The sequence below is a fragment of the Scylla paramamosain genome, chromosome 28 (genome assembly GCF_035594125.1).
Source record: "Scylla paramamosain isolate STU-SP2022 chromosome 28, ASM3559412v1, whole genome shotgun sequence".
Taxonomy (NCBI): domain Eukaryota; kingdom Metazoa; phylum Arthropoda; class Malacostraca; order Decapoda; family Portunidae; genus Scylla; species Scylla paramamosain.
In genome coordinates, this window is record NC_087178.1 from 5,507,501 (window position 1) to 5,526,012 (window position 18,512).

The following is an 18,512-nucleotide window of genomic DNA, read 5'->3' on the forward strand; positions in this document are numbered from 1 at the left end:
TATCCTTTATTTAATGTAAGTAAGCAATGTACGTAGTGTAAAGTAGCCTAGCAAGGACTGTATTCCTTTGTATTCCTTTGTATTCCTTTGTATTCCCTCTTCACTAATGACAACTGCAATAGCGCGTCAAAAAAAGAAGGCTGACTTGATTTGTAGGATAGCTTGTGTGTGTGTGTGTGTGTGTGTGTGTGTGTGTGTGTGTGTGTGTGTGTGTGTGTGTGTGTGTGTGTGTGTGTGTGTGTGTGTGTGTAACAAAGGAACATAATCACTGAACAAGGAAGAGTTTTAAAGTAATTCTTTGTTACACACCCCTTAAGTTTTCCTCAAGGACGTTTTCCTCCTGCCTGAGATATCCTGAAGGGGGGAAGGCAAGGGAGGGGAGGGGGAATGATGCATGACGTAATGATATGAGGGAGGGGGAGAAGGGACAGGAGGATGAAGGGGGAAGTAGTGTTTTCTCAAATGACGATAAGGAAGAAGAGGAATGTTAAGATGCAGATGAAAAGGAAGTTAGAGAAATGAAAAGAACGGACGGAAAAAAGAGATGTAATATTTGCTGAAAAGGAAGGTAGTGGGGAGAGGAGAGAAAGGAAGAGAATACAAGGAAGAAAGGAGATGTGTTTGCTCGTCATGTGAAAAGGGAAAAAGGACAGGATGAAAAGGGAGTTTGAAGAAAGGAGAGAAACAGAAGCAAGAAGAGAGAAGTGGTGTTTGCTGAAAAGGAAGGTAGAGGGGGAGAGAAGAGAAAGGAAGATAATAAAAGGTAGAAAAAAAAAGTGGTGTTTGCTCGTAAAGTGAAAAGGGAAGAAGGACAGGAGTGTTGAGGCAGGGATGAAAAGGAGAATAGAAGATGAAAGAAAAGGAGAAGGAGGAAGAGAAGAAAATGATAGAAAAGGAACAGAAAAAAAGCCAGATCACTTATGAAATAGGAAAAAAAACATAACGAAAAAAAGGAAGAAATTATTTACAGGAGAACAAGGAGACGAAGATAAAGAAGAAGACGAGGAAGAAGGAAAATGGAGAAAGAAAAATATAAAAGTATTAACGTAAGCGGAGGGTGAATAAGGAAGGAGAAGGATGTTGAAATAAGAGGAGGAGGAGGAGGAGGAAAGGGAAGGAATGGAAGGATGAACAGGAATAAAGAAAAAAATTATGCTTATTAAAGAGGTAAAGATAAAAAGAGAGAGAGAGAGAGAGAGAGAGAGAGAGAGAGAGAGAGAGAGAGAGAGAGAGAGAGAGAGAGAGAGAGAGAGAGAGAGAGAGAGAGAGAGAGAGAGAGAGAGAGAGAGAGAGAGAGAGAGAGAGAGAGAGAGAGAGAGAGAGAGAGAGAGAGAGAGAGAGAGAGAGAGAGAGAGAGAGAGATAAAGTGCGGAAGGGAGTGGAGGAAAGGGGAGGAAGTGTGAGAGGGTAGCATATGACTTAAAGTTCACCTGTGTGTGTGTGTGTGTGTGTGTGTGTGTGTGTGTGTGTGTGTGTGTGTGTGTGTGTGTGTGTGTGTTAAAAGGTCAGTCTGCCTCACGTGTTTTTTGGACGTGAGAGAGAGAGAGAGAGAGAGAGAGAGAGAGAGAGAGAGAGAGAGAGAGAGAGAGAGAGAGAGAGAGAGAGAGAGTTCTTCTGTACTAATAAAAAAAAAAAGAGAAAATAAACATCAAGCATTGCACTTATATTTATTTGGCGACACGTGGCAACAATGTATTTATTTACTTACATATATGTGTGTGTGTGTGTGTGTGTGTGTGTGTGTGTGTGTGTGTGTGTGTGTTGTAAGGGTGTGATGTTAGTGACGCAACAGTGACGTCATCAGAAAGGCTATTATCACCACCTATTTGTTTATTTACACGAGAGAGAGAGAGAGAGAGAGAGAGAGAGAGAGAGAGAGAGAGAGAGAGAGAGAGAGAGAGAGAGAGAGAGAGAGGGAGTGTAACCCATTAGTGAAGCAGGAAATAGTGGAGTCTCTCTCTCTCTCTCTCTCTCTCTCTCTCTCTCTCTCTCTCTCTCTCTCTCTCTCTCTCTCTCTCTCTCTCTCTCTCTCTCCCAAAGACATTTACGAAAATAAATCTGAAAGGCAGAAAGTAAGGACAGCAACACACACACACACACACACACACACACACACACACACACACACACACACACACACACACACACACACACACACACACACACACACACACACACACACACACACACACACACACACACACACACACACACACACTGCTGTGATAGGCTGTGTACGTGTACGTTGATAGGCTTAGGGACCTTAAAATAGGCCTCTCTGGCATGCGAACAACAGGTAAACACGGTGAGAGCATTGATAAGGTCTTTAGGCTTAGCTTGGCTTGGCTTGGCTGGCTTTGTTTTATAATACTTTTGGTTTAGCTTAAGTGTTTACATTCCCCTTATTACACTCATACATTCATTCATTGTAGTAGAATCACGGAAGCATAACAATGGCAAAGCTAATATATAGTACAGTGACAGTGGTGATGGTGGTGATGGAGGTGGTGATGAGTCTACTTCCATTGACTATGCGTCACTATCGTCACCATTATCACCATTGCACTGCGCCCTGGAGTGGAATGCGCGCACGAGGCAGTGAGGCGTTGAGGACTTGGTGAGTCGGCCTGATCTGGTCTGGTCTGTTGTCACCCGTCCCCGTATGGAAGATTTAGTGAAGTGTCCCCTCAAGTGTTGTGTTGGGTCCGTTTTCTTTGGTTTCTCGTTTTCTTGTTTTGGGTCTGCGTCTGTTTTGTGTTGTTTTTGGTTTTATATCTTGTTCTTGTTTATTTTGTTCTTGTTCTTGTTCTTCTAACGACGTGTTTTTCTCCCCTACCTCCTCCTTTAATTGTCGTTGCTTTTCTTGTTGTTATCTCTTTCACTTGCCTCTTCCTTCCCGCACGCCGCCCACCTTACTCTCTCCCTCAGCAACACCCTTCCTGCACCTTCCTCTCCTCCTCCTCCATCGCCTCCACCTGCTTAAGGATCAGGAACTTGAACTTTTGACCTCCTCTTCATCTTCCTCTTCCACCTCCTGACGAAGCACCATCAGGAGCATCGCCTCAAGCCTCGTCAGTAGCCTCAGTCGGGAGTCACCTTAGCACTTGCCGTTAGCCTTCGGGGAGGTGCTTCGGCTGCTGCTGTTGGAGGAAGGCGCTGTTATAGACTCGCAGCAGCAGATGCAATGGGAGGTGTTCTGCCCCAGGCACCGTTGCGGCTGGATCTGCTGCGAGCGAGACGGGGAGCGGTAATGGGAGCTGGTGCTGGTGTGGGCGAGGCAGCAGGGCCCTTGGTGTGATTGGGCCTCTGGGGGCAGCGGGGACGTGCTGGGGGACGGCTGTGGGGACCGGCGCTCCACGATCTTCTCCACAATGCGTGACGGGGAGGTACCCTTCAAACGCAGCGTGGTGTTCCAGTTGCGGAACCTGAGGGAGACATGGCGGCTCTTAGGGGGCGGCTCTTAGGATCCGGTACACAAACACACGTTGCATTAAGGTCAGGTCATTTAGAGATAAGGGACGGAAAAGAGGAAGAGAGAGGAGTTTATTGAAGGGAAGGAGAGGGAGGAATTGGAGGGATTCACCTTACCTTGTCCATCTATACGTCTGTCGTTAGGCTTCGGGATTTTAAGAAGAACCGGTAAAAGTCTTCGTGCTTGTGAGGAAAATAGGCTCCTGGTGGCCTCCACACCCGACTCGTCACACACACACACACACACACACACACACACACACACACACACACACACACACACACACACACACACACACACACACACACACACACACACACACACACACACACACACACATGGTTCTTGCAATCATAACCTCAAAGAAAAATAATCCATAACTTAGCACTGAAAGCAGGACATTATTAACTTGACTCACTCCTACAGACACAAATTAGTAAACACAAGCAGAGGGAGAACAAAGAGCGGGGCGCTTGGCAGGGAGTGGGGGGAGGGAGGTCAGGAGGGGACTGACCTTACGGGGAGGGCGGGGTCATCCACAAGGTCATCAAAGACGCCCTGCAGTAGGAAGGCGAGGGGCCAGGAGATCCAGGAGGAACTGCAAAACAAACAGGCAGGAGTTAGACGGAACAGAAGGGAGGGAACGAGGAGACGAAAAATGAAGAGGACTTGAAGGAAGAGGAGAAGGAGAATGATAGTAAGAGTAACCAAGAAGGGAACGAGAAAAGAAAAATCGAAATGGACTTGAAGGGAGAGAAGAAAAAGAATGATAGTAAGAGGAACTAAGAAGGGAACGAGGTGAACATTGAAGAGGACTTGTGAAGGGAGAGAAAAAAGAGAATGATAGCAAGAGGCAGGGGGGGGGGGCCAAGAAGGACTAAGGGGAGAGGGAGATGGGGAAGAGAACCATAGCAGTAAGAGGAATGATCAGGTCCGAGAAAAGCTAATGGAGGAAATAGAGGGAGAGGAGAAAGGGAATCATGAAAATAAGAGGAAGGAGTGGGACAGAGAACGGATGTGAGAGGGGAAAGAGAACTATGGAAATGAGAGGAGAGATTAGAACCGATAAATTACTGGAGATGAGAAAGAGGACAATAAGAGCTGGGATAGGACCAAGGAAAGAGAGACAAATAGGATCTTTAATGGAAAATAAGAGAAAAAAAGAAGGTTGAAAATTTAAGAGAAGATTTAGATAATAGGCGAAAGTCAGTCCAGGAGGAAAGAAAAAGACGACAATGAAGAAAATAATAGGGAAATAATGAAAGATATAGAGAAGGGAAGAAGGAGAAGGGCGGGACTGTCTATGGTATGGTAAAAAAAAAGAAGAGATAAACGTGTAATAAAACAGGGAAGAAGTGCAACAGAGGAAACAAAAGTGTAACAAAAGAGAGAAGTGGTATAACGAGAGAAATAAAAGAGAGAGAGAAAAGATGTAATAGATGAAACAAACGTGTGGAAAGGAGACAAGAGGTGTAACAGGAAACAATGACACAACAGGAGAGGGGAGATGCAACAGAGGAGACAGTGGTATAGCAAAAGAGAGGCGAGGTGTACTAGAAAAAATAAGCGTGTAACTTAGAAGAGAAGAGGTGAAACAGGCGAGTAACAGAGAAAAAAGACAAGCAGGATATGATACAGCGTGTCAGGATTGATAAAAGACATGTATAAAATGTTGATGAATGGAAGGGGGAAGAAAAAGGGTAATAAAGTTGAAAATTATAATGATTACAGGATAAAAAAAAAAAGATACTTACGCTGGAAATCATACATATTGCACACATATTAAGGATTTTTTTACTAAAGATTTGTGTTTACTGAGATGTCTTGACTCTCTTAAACACAATAAATGGCGTAGTTTCAGTGGCAGGAGGGAAATGGAAGCTTGTTATGGGTTTTTAAAGCAGTGATATGGGAAATAAAGGGCAAAAGTAATGTTTTTTTTTTTTTTTTTTTTTTTTTAGTATTCCCGTGATAAAGTGCGCATAGATTTGATGATGTTTTGATTACATGTGAAGCTGCGTGTGTGTCTCGTGGGGTTATATTGTGGCATGCTTCTGTACTCTTGTTCTTTTGTTTACATGGTGATATCTGCATGTCTGGCTGTTCCTTCGTACGTGTTTGTATTGAGTTTCAGTGTGTGATCCTTCTTATATGAATAGGCAGAGAGAGAGAGAGAGAGAGAGAGAGAGAGAGAGAGAGAGAGAGAGAGAGAGAGAGCAGAGAGAGTTGATTGATTGAATGACTGATTAATTTCGACAGTGGAGTCCTATGTATTCTTGGTATTACAGGTACAATATTTATAAAGAATTTCATCACTGTCCCTTTAGCTGCGTAGTGATGTGATGTTCTCTTTCACTGTACTAAGCTCGCTGCTTTTCTCTATTTCAGAAAAGACATGGCGGTGGGGAGTGGTGAGTGTTATGACAGTGTTTACATTAAGGTCGCTTCTTCCTTTGTATCTTGAATGATTGTACAGTAGCTCCCAAAACTATCTTTAACTATTTCCCTGCTAGTCAGTCTTTCCCATCATCATTATCTACTACTTTTAAAAGACTTATTTCTTGTACTACAGCGTCTTAAAAATGTACTTCTATATTGTAAAGATGAAATTAATCTCGTTTCTTTGTTTTTTTTTTCTTTCTTTCTTGACGTCGTCCAACCAAGCAATTTACTACAGTGACCTCAATGTTGGCGGAAGACGACCTTAACAGAGAAAGGCTTAAGAATAAAAGGTCAACATTCTGACACAATGGACAATATTATTTAACACGTTTGGTGATTACGGTGGCAACAGTTGGCACCCCTGCACACTAGGGATGCTTGCCATTATGACCTGGGAAATAGGATCATATTCTGAGACTTCTGCGCCGCACCCCCACTGCTTTCAAAATACTTTATTTGAAGCTGCACGAGTTTTTAAGGGTGTTTTTACGGTTTTAACGACGGATTAGCAACATTTCCATATTATTATCAGGAGAAACACTAGGATGCTTGCCATTATGACTTGGGAAATAAGATCATATTCTGAGACTTTTGCGCCGCACCCACAATGCTTTCAAAAATGCTTGAAGCTACACGAGTTTTTAAGAGTGTTTTTTTTTACGGTTTTAGCGACGGATTAGTAACATTTCCATATTATTAGCAGGAGAAACACTCTTGAAAACCCAGCTTATCATCTCTGTAGCCTTTGAAAATAATGGTGGTGGGAGAGCAGACCGCCTCAAAATAAGGGGCATAAATCGGCTTTTCAGCATCGTCAAACCATGCATACCAACCTTACCGACGCGACACGTGATCTGTGCGTCCAGGAAGTCAAGTTAAAGCCTGCCTTGTCAGTATTGTTGTGTTGGTATTCGTGTGGGTGGACATACCTGGTCATCGGTACCTGTCTGTTTGTCTGTGTTTAGTTGATGATCAGATTTCGAGGCTACACAAAGGACAGGTAGACTCCTCCATATTTTTCTGCTGTGTTCTTTTATGTTCTTAAGATATATGTTCTTATAATGTGTGAAAATATGTTCCTGTATAATTAATAATGCTGTATTCTTGTTCTTGTAAAATACTGAAAAGAAAATGATGTCCACGCCACTTGAATTAATCTTGTTAGCAATTTTTATAAAGGATATGATTTGGGATTAAAAGTATGCAAGGGGTAGGAGAGATTCAAGCTTATTTTTTTTTTTCTTTGTTCTTGTGTGCTTATAAATCTCGCCAGTAACTTGGGATTCATTAGTCGTGGATGGGATTGATGTGGCGTCCATTGCCTGCTGTGTTATCGTGCTCTTAAAAAAAAAAAATAACATCCATGCAACTTAAATTGATGTCGGTAATTCAAAAAGGATAAAGTTCAGAACTGATTAGGCAAGGAATATGATAATTCTGTCCACCTCTGTGCTCCTGTGTTCTTTTAAATAACAGAAAGCCATGCACGCCACACGAATCTTTGCAGGTATAAAAAGGGACTTGGGATGTAGAAGATAAAGGACAAGATTGACCGGACCATCATTGTCTGTCTTGTTCTTGTGTTGAGTGATGAATAAATGACAGAAAATCATCCTCGCCTATCAACTGAATCGTTTACCATTAATGAAAATAAAAGGTTCAAATAATATACTTCATTCTGTAAGTACTAAAAAGATAAATATTTATTTAAAAAAGTGAATGATTTAACAGTGTACTCTCTCTCTCTCTCTCTCTCTCTCTCTCTCTCTCTCTCTCTCTCTCTCTCTCTCTCTCTCTCTCTCTCTCTCTCTCTCTCTCTCTCTCTCTCTCTCTCTCTCTCTCTCTCTCTCTCTCTTACATACACACGAGGACACATACATTAGTTAAAAACACAATCATTACATATAAAATAACTTGAACTTAACAAAAAATAACAACAATAATCAAAACGTATAAGTAATACCTACAAAAGAAAAAAAAATCAACAAAAAGAAAACGGACATGCCACGGGCTTTTAACAGAACACCATTTAGAGCGTAAACTAAAGAAAAAAAACATGTACTAAGGAAAGGAATGCACGATTGAGATGAGCCCCACACACAAGGCGGGTCCTGCTGCCCTGCCTGTGGGACGCTAAGATCGTTGAGTCTCACTTCGGATCGGCCCACCACTGTACGACCTGAGTGTTGAAGACTATCACATCAAACGTTCCTCTATTGACGAGGCAACTCATCTCTAAATACACCCCTACTTAAGAGCTAAAATAGAGTAACGACTAACTTAGTAATTTGATATGTGACTCATTCAGTACACGTTCAGAATTGTAACCTTTCATGTCTTCGTCTTCCTCTTCTTCGTCTTCTTCGTCTTCTTCTTCTTCTTCTTCTTCTTCTTCTTCTTCTTAGGCTCAAGATAAAAATTCCCCCCTTTACCCTGTGCTTCATCCTACTCCACTCCACTACTCTATTCTACTCCATTCACTCCACTCCAGCCTGGCTCAGTGTTCCGGCTCTTGTGACACGGACGGGGCCACAAGGATCCGCTCCGATAGGTCACTGGTTGTCTTTTTAATAAGGGCTCTGCGGTCCTTATTTTTCGCCTCCTGTAGCACCTCCTTCAGGTCGCTGCGCTGCATAAGTTCTTCCAGGACATCAAGATCGCTGCAGGGGAAGGGCGGCATGCAACATAAGGACACAGCATACAAAACTAGTGCTACTCGGCTCAGTTTAAGGGGCAGGGATACTTCAAGGCGCTACTTGGCTCAGTTTAATGGAAGGGACTCTTTAGGGAGGTAATAAGCTCAATTCAAGAGAACCTTTTGGGGCGCTTTAGGGAAACAGGGCATTGTAATTGTAATTACCTCAGTTTAAGGGAAGCCTTTTGGGGACTTCTGTGAAACGTGGGGCACTGTAGCGATAACTGGTTCATTTTAAGGGATAGGGACGCCTTAGGGCAACGTAGGGCATTTGGCGGTAAATGGCTTAGTTTAAGGGAAGCTTTTGGGGCGCTTTAGGGAAACAAAAGGTATTATAACAGTAATTGGGTCAGTTTATGGCAAGTTTTTAGGGGGGACTTTAGAACAACCTACATAGGACACTGTGGCAATACTTGGCTCGCTTAAAAGAGAGGACTGTGGAACATCTTAGGGAAGTCATAACATAAAACAGTGTTGCGGTGTTTGGTTCACCTCAGGAGGGAGGCTTCTGGGGACACTGAAGCAATGTATTTAACGGGGGCGAGGAACTGATAACTCAATATGTCCTCAAAATTAGATAACAGGGAAGGGGATTATTTATTCATTTATTTTTTTAACAAAGAAAACTGGCCAATGCTTGTCACTAATATAAGAGGAAGGGTAACTAAAAAAAAAATATATTGATGCAGAGACAGAAAATAATATGATTAAAACAAGAGGTTTATATCAGTATCATATGAGCAGAAACAAAAAAAAAAAAAAATAATAATAATGAGATTCATGCTAAATACAGGCACTACTCAACTGTTACAGAGACACACAGGCAGACAACACAAAGCCACTGTACCAATGACAACATAGAGAAGACAACTAACATAGAGGATACGGATGAAAATATAGGCGTAGTTAATGGTGTATTACGTGTGAATGAGGTGTTAGTACATTGGTAATTAGTCGGTTAGAGAGATGCAAAGGTGGGCGTGAATGTTATACAGATCTGGGTTAGTTACAGCTAGAGTTACAGTGAAAGAGTGAGCGATTGGGTGTAAAGAAGCAAGGAAACATGTGCAAAACAGGTGAGAAGTGTAGATATAAGAAGAATGTAAGGGTAGGCGTCAGTTGATAGTGAGGGTGTAGTTGTGAGAATTGATGGGAAGGTGCAATGATAATGAAGAGTAGATAAGAGTAAGACTAGGTAAGGATAAGGAGTTTGTGGACTGTCACGGTGTGGTATGGTGAGGTGTACAGATGTAGAGAACCGCGGAAAGACGAGGTGTAGCCATCATGGTGGAAGGGAGGTGCAGTGATAGAGTGAGTGATAGGTAGGCGAGGTGTGGCTGTCAGAGTGGGAAGGAGGCGCAGTGGTGATGTCAAGGGTGATGTCATGAGGTACTTACATAGTTGGGGAGTTGATGGAGACGTTGCTGTCTTCGCTGGACTCCGAGGTTGTGTGGCGCCTTGGGTTGTTGGCTGCGGGTGGGGAAGGTGGCAGGTGAGCGAGGAATGGAAGGAGGAGGAGGACGGATTGAGTCTACTGGATTAATTTCTTTTAGTATATAGGAAAAATGAGGCCAGTTACATTTTTTTTTCGCCAATTTAAGTAAGCAAAGAAAGACATTTATTTTTTCCCTGCCAAATAGTTCAGTAGGGAAGTTCTACCAGTTACGTATCACCCAAATATTTAAGAATAGACTCAAAGTTCGAATACCTTTTTTCCTACAATACAACAGCAGTAAGTAGCGAAAGGTAGACCAGCTATCACTGTCAGCATTACTTTTGTCATCCGGAGTCACTTACATGGCAAACTGCGAACAATTTTGGGGTTGTAGATCTTGGGGTCAGACACCATGCGGACGAAGAAGGAACGTTTGTACTGCAGGCTGGCGTCTTGCTTCCTGACCCTCTCTGCCTTCACCACCTCTTCCTCGGCCTCCACTGGCTTCTTCAGCTGCAAGGACGGACCGATGAAGTTGGAATAGGTTAAGGGGAAGAGGGCATACATAGTGATAAGGGTATTGTAGCTATGAGGTTATCCAATAGTAGGAGCAAAAATTGGATACCAGTCACCCTCAGCAGCACGAGACATGAAGGAAGGGAAGGATAAATGAAACTCGCCCATCTCAGGTACACGGATGAAAGAAGTTGTGAAGGAAAGGAAGGAAGGATAAATATGCAACTCGCCTTGTTCAGGTAGATGAATGAAGGAATAAAATTGGAATTAGTTTTATTCATTCGTCGCAAAGAAGTGAATGAGCGGAGAAAGAAAAAAAGTTGAAATTGACTTGCATGAAGAAAGGAAAGCTGAGAGATAAGATAGTATTCGCTGATATCAATTGTTGTAAGGTAGAAATTAAGGAAAGCGGACGAAAAAGTGTACATTTCATTCCATTAAGAACTGTAGAGAGGAAGAATGGTAAGGATGAGTGATATTAGTCTCCGTCATTAGCAAGAATAATGTCTGAAACAGGAGCGTCGTTAAGAGTGGCGTTAACTTAAGATTGCAGATTGATAGCGATTTGAAAGGCACTCAGTTCTCTTAATCGACAGAAGTCACATTTTTTCAGCAGGTGTTGTGACGTGAGTGAGTTGCCTGCAGAACCACGTCACTGGGCCTCGGTGTTGCGGTGGTGGTTGTGGTTGTGGTGCTTGTGGTTGAAGGAGTCGTAATGTCCTGTGCGGCATTTAATCTCTCTTTCTTCGATTTGATTAAGTATAGAGTTCAGTCAGGACTTGTTTGATTTTGTCGTTATAGTAACTGCGTGTAAATTTTTTTTTTTTTTTTTTTTGTCGTTCTAGTAACTGCGTGTAAACTTTTTTTTTTTTTTTGTCGTTTTAGTAACTGCGTGTAAATTTTTTTTGTCGTTCTAGTAACTGCGTGTAAACTTTTTTTTTTTGTCGTTCTAGTTACTGCGTGTAATTTTTTTTGTCGTTCTGGTAACTGCGTGTAAACTTGCGTGTAATTTTTTTTTGTCGTTCTAGTAACTGCGTGTAAACTTTTTTTTTTGTCGTTCTAGTAACTGCGTGTAATTTTTTTTTTGTCGTTCTAGTAACTGCGTGTAAACTTTTTTTATTTATTTTTTATTTTTTATTTTATTTATTTTTTTGGGTGTGTAGGGAGGGTGGCTTTAGAGTTATTGCCAAGTAAGAGTTAAATGGAGTAATGACTTAGTTCTTACTTGTTTTTTAGTTCTTACTTGTTTTTACTCTTTACATAAATATAATTTTTAGACCATATGCATGTAATTGTCCTTATACAGTAACAAATGTACGTTTTTTAAGTTATTGCTGAATAAGGATGATGAGGAATCAGGGCTGGTATAGTGTGTGTGTGTGTGTGTTTCGTCTGTATACAGAATTTCATGTAAACTGCTTTTTTTTTTTTTTTTTCTGATAAAGATCGAGTGGAGTAAGACAAGTTCAGGATAAGTATAATTTTGATGGTCCATTGTATGTACGTACATTGCCACTGTAGTTTTATTTTTTGTCTGTTTTTTAAAAGCCAGAGTTGTGAAAGTTAAAAGTCTTTGTAATTGGAAGAACACATGCATTCCAGTTATTTCATATGATAAGTGAAAGCAGAGGGAGTGAACACCTCCACGTGGTTGTTCATAGTGGAGACGGTAGACAGATTACATTAGTGAAATATATGAACAGTAAATGCAGGAAAGTACCCCTGTTATTGAAGCAAGATGTGTCAAGCAGGGGGGCGGTAAGAAGAACAGGAAGCAGTAACAAGAACAGATAAGGAAGAAAGCATCAGATATTAACGGCAGACAAGTTACCAGTAATGGGTATTACAAGACACCACGGCTGGAACCGCAGAGTACGGTAGTCTAAGAAGGCACACGATTATGGGAACTCCCTTAAGCCTGAAGCCAAAGTGTGCAAGTTCTGTTGGACTGTGCAAATCCTGTTGGACCGACAAGATATAGAACCCCAATCACATGGAAGCTGGTTAGCAAATCTTTACCCTTCCTTGCACTTGAAAAAACTTGAAGACGTTGAACCATTACGCCCTCCGATGTCACTAGTCAGAAGTCCTTATTTTCAGTCAACGGAGTGACGATTTGCACGACAGGAAAGACCATGCGCTGGTTTGAATTTTTGAACTGGAAAACGATTGTGTGTGTGATGTGATGCAGCTATCTTTATTAACTATAGAGCAAGTACACGTCCACATGCACACTCGCCCACACAGGAGGACAATACTGCCATTCATCTGCCACTGCCGGCAGTGCGCGTCATGCCTGCCAGGCCTGCTGTTGCGTCACCCCACATCCACCCTGTCCCCGCTCATTGCAAGATTCACATTACATTTCCCAAAGAGGTTTCTCATTCGATGTAGTTTTTCATCGATAATAAAAAGGATACATCACGAGTGAATTGATATTTCTCTTTAATAATCAAAGTTCTGAAACATTTATTGTAAAAGTTCGTATCTTCCATATCACCGTATCTCCTTATCACAGTCACATCACCGTATCTCCTTATCACAACCACATTCACTCATGGATGTCAAGCCTGTCAGGATTTATTTGTATCACATCCAGTTCGAATGAATTAAACATCGGCATCACATCATGTCTCCATCAGGTCCCTATAACTAGGTAGAATGATAAAAGTTGACATTAAAAACCTGAACAAGCTTCATGTCGTAATACAACTAAAAGTCACTACGCTGAGTTCCAGGACGAGCTTCCCGGAACACCTTTGTCGGCAAGGGACCAATCCGTTCCGTCGACTTCAATCGGACTGAACCATCCCTTGCACTCTCTCGTCCCCGTCACTCTCCAGGGACGCGTTATCCACTCACACTTACGGGCAGTCTTCCTTCCTTAGCCTCGCCGGACGTAAGTCAAATCCCGGTCCTCATGTCTAAAAACTCCCCCTTCCTCCGCACTCACGCCTCTTCCTCTCCCCTCTGCAGTGGGGAGGAGTCTACCCCTGTATACCTTGATTAGTCAGCTCCCCCCCTTCACCTGGGTCTCGTCACAAAAAGATTCTTGTTGGTAAAGTTAACGATATATTGCGATACGTTTAGTTACTGTATGCGCTTAGTCGAATAGTACCGCCAATACTGTACACTGGTTTCGCCTCAATCACTTGCGTTCTCCGATGTTCAAGCCCCATCCTTTTACTTATGGCAGGATTAAGAGTCAAAGCAGCAGAATTGTTAGTGCGTTAGGCAGAATGGATGCAGAATAACCTTGCATGTACCACTCTCCGTCTTGTTCTGACGCTTCAAGTCTTCTCTTATTTACATTAGGATTAAGAGTCAGCCTAACAAAGCTCGACGAGTAAGGCAGAATGGACAGCGGGCCTAGCAGTTGTTAGGGTTAGAGGATCAAATGCAAGCTGACACTGTCTTTGCTCCACGCCTAAACAAGCTGTGTCTGTAGCAAGTCTCCAAACATTGCATTCCCTTTATCCAGTTCTTCCAGTTTTCCTTGGTGATCTAGGGTCCTGAAATGGGTTCGGGAAGTGAGGAGATTCGCTGGACGGCATAAGGCGTCTCAGTGCTGTAGCTTAAATTTTTACTGTTCATTACTATTTAAGTTTTTGCATTAATCTTAGATCAAGCTCTTTGATTAGACTGGTAGCGAAAACTTGGCGGATGGACTGTACCTGGCTGTAGTTCTCGATGATCTCCGGCTTGGTTTCCTGAACGTCTGTGGCGAACTGTCTGATAACTTCCCAGGCGTAGTCTGTGCAGGAGAGGGGCGGCCGTTAGATCGATAGTTAGAAAGAAAAAGAAAATAATATTGAGAGAGAGTGCCCTTGTAATCTTTTCTCAACATTTACAGGTTACTTGGGTTATCGAAGGTCCTTTCATGATTCTAATGATAACTTAACAAGGATTCTGCTTCATGAGTGGGAACAACAGCTATGAGAACCTTATTCATAGCCTTAGTGGCCTTAGAAAATCTCAGTGACATGTCGAAACGGAGGAAACAGAAAACGTGCATGAAAGAAAACGGAGACGTTTAAGGGAGACTTACCAATATCTTCTTCCGTGGCAGTCTGGCGGCACACGCAGAAGCGGATGACATATTTGTCGTTGAGAGAAGCTGGGACCATGTGCAGCTTTCCTGAGGCGTTGATTGATGACAGCAGCTTCTGGTTGATGTCGTTTGTTCCTCGCAACCTGAAGAAGCCGCGGGAGGAGTTACAGATGTTAGATGTGTGAGAGAGAGAGAGAGAGAGAGAGAGAGAGAGAGAGAGAGAGAGAGAGAGAGAGAGAGAGATATAAAAAGTGAAAAAAGAATATCGGAGAGACATATAAAAGACAAAGATGAAGAATATAGGTAGATAAAATAGGAAGAAGGAATAATAGAATGATAGACAAAGATGGGAAAAGAACATTACAGAAAGAGGAAAGACAAAGGTAAAAAAAAATAAAGAAGGGAAATGCAAAATGGATAATAAGGGAAAGATCAAGACAGAAAATGGGGGAAATATATAGAAAGATAGACCAAAAAAAAAAAGTTAAAGATAGAAGAGAATACTTATTACGGTGATGCGCTCTCTCTCTCTCTCTCTCTCTCTCTCTCTCTCTCTCTCTCTCTCTCTCTCTCTCTCTCTCTCTCGTACTCAGCTTGTCACTACTTTCCTAATGACGTCAGTACAACTTAACTTGAGGGAACAACAACAACAACAAAAAAAACATCTAACATACAGCATCCCTCCCCGCAGAGTTAAACTTGGAAACTATACGAAAGTCATATTAAGACAACATTAATGATCTGGTGTATGTATAGGAGTTACTTGGCGATAAAGTAGGGATGGGGAGTGAGGATGAGACAAGCCCTGGTGTTTGAAGAGAATGAGACTAACGGAGAACGTAACCTTGAGAGAGAGAGAGAGAGAGAGAGAGAGAGAGAGAGAGAGAGAGAGAGAGAGAGAGAGAGAGATTTGATAACAGCGGTAATTTGCCGTTCAGAGGGAAAGATTTAGCATGTCGTTGAGAAAGATATTAGGTTTTAAACAGGAAAAGTCTCAACGATAATGACCTCTTTATAATAAAAAGGAGAGCAGAAAAAAAAATACGTCACGAAGAAAATAATGACAATAGTAACTTGCCATTTAAAAAAGGACGGTAAAAACAAAACAAAAAAAAAAGATATGTAAAACTAGATAATTATCTGCTATGTAAAGAGCAACGGATTAATCAAATACCCTAAATAAACACTAGAAGCAGAGTAAACAGATAAGAATACCCTTACGAAATCCTAAGAAAGAAGGAAAATAACTAATAACTGAAAGTACCCAGAGAAACTAAGAAAGAAGAAAAGCCACTAGATAACACTTAAAGAAACGCTAAGGAAGAGAAGGAAAGCACGATAAAAACACCCGAAGGAACACAAAGAAAGAAGGAAAGTACCCAAGATTAAAATACCTCAAGAAACACTAAGAAAACCAAAGTAACCAAGATATAGAATACCCCAAGAAACACACACGCAGAGAAGGAAAGCACTTAAGATAAAAATACCCTAAAAAAAACAAACCGAAGCAGAGTAACCAAGACAATTTCACCCTTAAACACCGAGACAGTATTACCCTTAACAAACACCAAGAAAAAGATAAGGACATCAAAATAAAAATACCTTAAGAAACAAAACGAAGCAGAGTAACCAAGCCAAGACCACCCTTACGAAACACTCATCACACACAACACCAACCTGAAGCAGACGAGGCCGAGATGGACAGGGCTGGCCACTTCAAACCTTGGCTCTTTCCTTACGTGGGCCTCAAAGCGACGCGCCAGGCGACAGTGATCCCTGATGTACTTCTGCAGTCCCTCGATGCCGAAACTCCTCACGACGAACCAGATCTTGAGAGCCCTGAACCTGCGGCTGAGAGGGATGCCCCAGTGCTGGCCAGGGGAGGGAAGGGTGCGTGGTTAGATGGGTGGATAAGTTTGTAAATAAGAGGGGTGAATAATGTAAGGCGAATGTAATAGGATTGATGAATTACGTAACATAGAAGAGTAAAAGAGAGCCGGATAGTTAGGTATAGTTATAAAAAGGATGGGTGGATAACTTATATAGTACGGATGCAATTATGAAGACCGGAATGTAGAGAGATATAGGCAGATGTGAACAGAGAGAGAGAGAGAGAGAGAGAGAGAGAGAGAGAGAGAGAGATTAAAATGGGGAAAGTAGAAGAGAGGGACAGATGGATGAATGGATATTTGAATACTGGGATGCATAAATGAATAGATGCGCGTGAGTGAATAACTAAGAGAGAGAGAGAGAGAGAGAGAGAGAGAGAGAGAGAGAGAGAGAGAGAGAGAGAGAGAGAGAGAGAGAGAGAGAGAGAGAGAGAGAGAGAGAGAGAGAGAGAGAGACTTACCCTGTAGTCGATAGATTTCTCAGAGTAGGAGTGCTGTAGATACAAAGGATCCACCACCAGGGCTTGAGTCAGCTTGAACCGGTCCCGCACCCTGCCGAGGACACACACAGTCACCATTAATACACCACAGTCACCTTATTCACCATTCACTCACCACACAGTCACCATTAATACACCACAGTCACCTTATTCACCATTCACTCACCACACAGTCACCATTCACTCACCACACAGTCACCATTCACAAACCACCAAAGCCACCATTCATTCACCACAGTTCCCCATTCACTCACCACACTCCTCACCATACTGTCACCATCACCAGTGCCTGTCCAGTCGCCATACGATTACCCTACTTTTACTTCAGCACTACTTCATCACAACCTTACAATAAAATAAAAAGAAAACCTCACTATCTAACACACACACACATACACACACACACTTACCACATGAGTGAACAGTCAAAGTGTGTCAGCATAAACTTGTTTGGGTTGAAGTTGAATGACGAGGCGTACTGTTTGCGGGGAAGGAGGAGGAGGAGGAGGAGGAGGAGGTTGGGGAGGAGGAGGAGGAGGAGGAGGAGAACAAATATTAATAACACGGGAAGAGCAAATATGGTTACGAAAATGTTCAAGTAATATCAACTTTCATTTCTTAAACAAAACACGGCAGGAGAAACACTGCCACCTAGATGGAGTGAAGTTTTTATGAGTCTAATCGAGGAATACAAGTAGTGATTTCTGTTAATTTAGCTTAATGGCGGCAGTGTATATAAAAACTAGGACGTGTGTGTGTGTGTGTGTGTGTGTGTGTGTGTGTGTGTGTGTGTGTGTGTGTGTGTGTGTGTGTGTAACTCATATATAGGAAAAGTAAATATAATAAGATTGCTACTTTTAAAATACAACTTTTTAAGAGAGGAGTCATTTACAGTGAAGCATATCTTTTACTTCAACTTGTTCCTAGAAGTCACCAAAATGAACCAGCGACACGAGGCGAGTGCAAGGAATAGAGCGAAGGAGGAAGACTGACGGGATGTAAAGAAAAAAGTTCAACCACATTTTTGCCAGCCGTGAATGCCAGCCTACAAATACCTAATTACCACAGAAATATTAGCCCACCACACACAAAAAAAGAAAATAAATAAATAGATAAAAAATAAATAAAAAACATACACCACTGAATAGAACGACCATTGAGAAAATTCGCATCAGTTTCATTAATACTTTTCACGGCCGTTTCGTTCAATTAACACACACCGCCATGCGCTTCAACTTACACCGAAGAAAAAAAAAAAATTAAATCAAACTAAAAAAAAAAAAAAAAAAATGATACGAGAAACTCTTAACAAAACCTCGACTGTTGACCTTCACGTTAACACATCAAGGCCATTACCTGTGCACTAGTCAAGGCATTTTACAGGTGAGTGGAAACCTACATTACAAAACACTCAATTTCGTGGTGATGAAGAGGCGATTGTGAAGGTGAGGGGGGAAGGGGGGGAGTACAGAGAGAGGAGGAGCATTTGGAGGAAAAAAAAGGAGAGGAGGA

At 42.0% G+C, this 18,512-nt stretch overlaps 1 protein-coding gene and 1 long non-coding RNA gene across 3 annotated transcripts in view; one reads left to right on the forward strand and one right to left on the reverse strand.

The window, feature by feature from the left end:
* LOC135114782 (uncharacterized) overlaps nucleotides 1-7,758 on the forward strand; it is a 51,117-nt gene extending 43,359 nt beyond the window's left edge. Inside the window, exons 2-3 of the long non-coding RNA XR_010275673.1 lie at nucleotides 5,861-5,883; nucleotides 6,137-7,758. This is a non-coding gene — a long non-coding RNA (uncharacterized LOC135114782). The remainder of the gene's footprint in view (nucleotides 1-5,860; nucleotides 5,884-6,136) is intronic.
* LOC135114778 (aromatic-L-amino-acid decarboxylase-like) overlaps nucleotides 3,083-18,512 on the reverse strand; it is a 36,181-nt gene continuing 20,751 nt past the window's right edge. The window contains exons 8-16 of one of the 2 annotated variants that reach the window (XM_064030847.1): nucleotides 17,411-17,478; nucleotides 16,962-17,052; nucleotides 16,289-16,482; nucleotides 14,609-14,754; nucleotides 14,235-14,314; nucleotides 10,407-10,557; nucleotides 10,007-10,079; nucleotides 3,987-4,070; nucleotides 3,083-3,425 (exon numbers count right to left, since the gene is read on the reverse strand). In XM_064030847.1, coding sequence (XP_063886917.1) covers nucleotides 3,098-3,425; nucleotides 3,987-4,070; nucleotides 10,007-10,079; nucleotides 10,407-10,557; nucleotides 14,235-14,314; nucleotides 14,609-14,754; nucleotides 16,289-16,482; nucleotides 16,962-17,052; nucleotides 17,411-17,478 — 1,215 coding nt within the window. In that variant the 3' untranslated portion in view covers nucleotides 3,083-3,097. Of the gene's footprint in view, nucleotides 3,426-3,986; nucleotides 4,071-7,590; nucleotides 8,575-10,006; nucleotides 10,080-10,406; nucleotides 10,558-14,234; nucleotides 14,315-14,608; nucleotides 14,755-16,288; nucleotides 16,483-16,961; nucleotides 17,053-17,410; nucleotides 17,479-18,512 lie in introns of those variants that run through there. The other variant, XM_064030848.1, reaches the window with a different exon arrangement.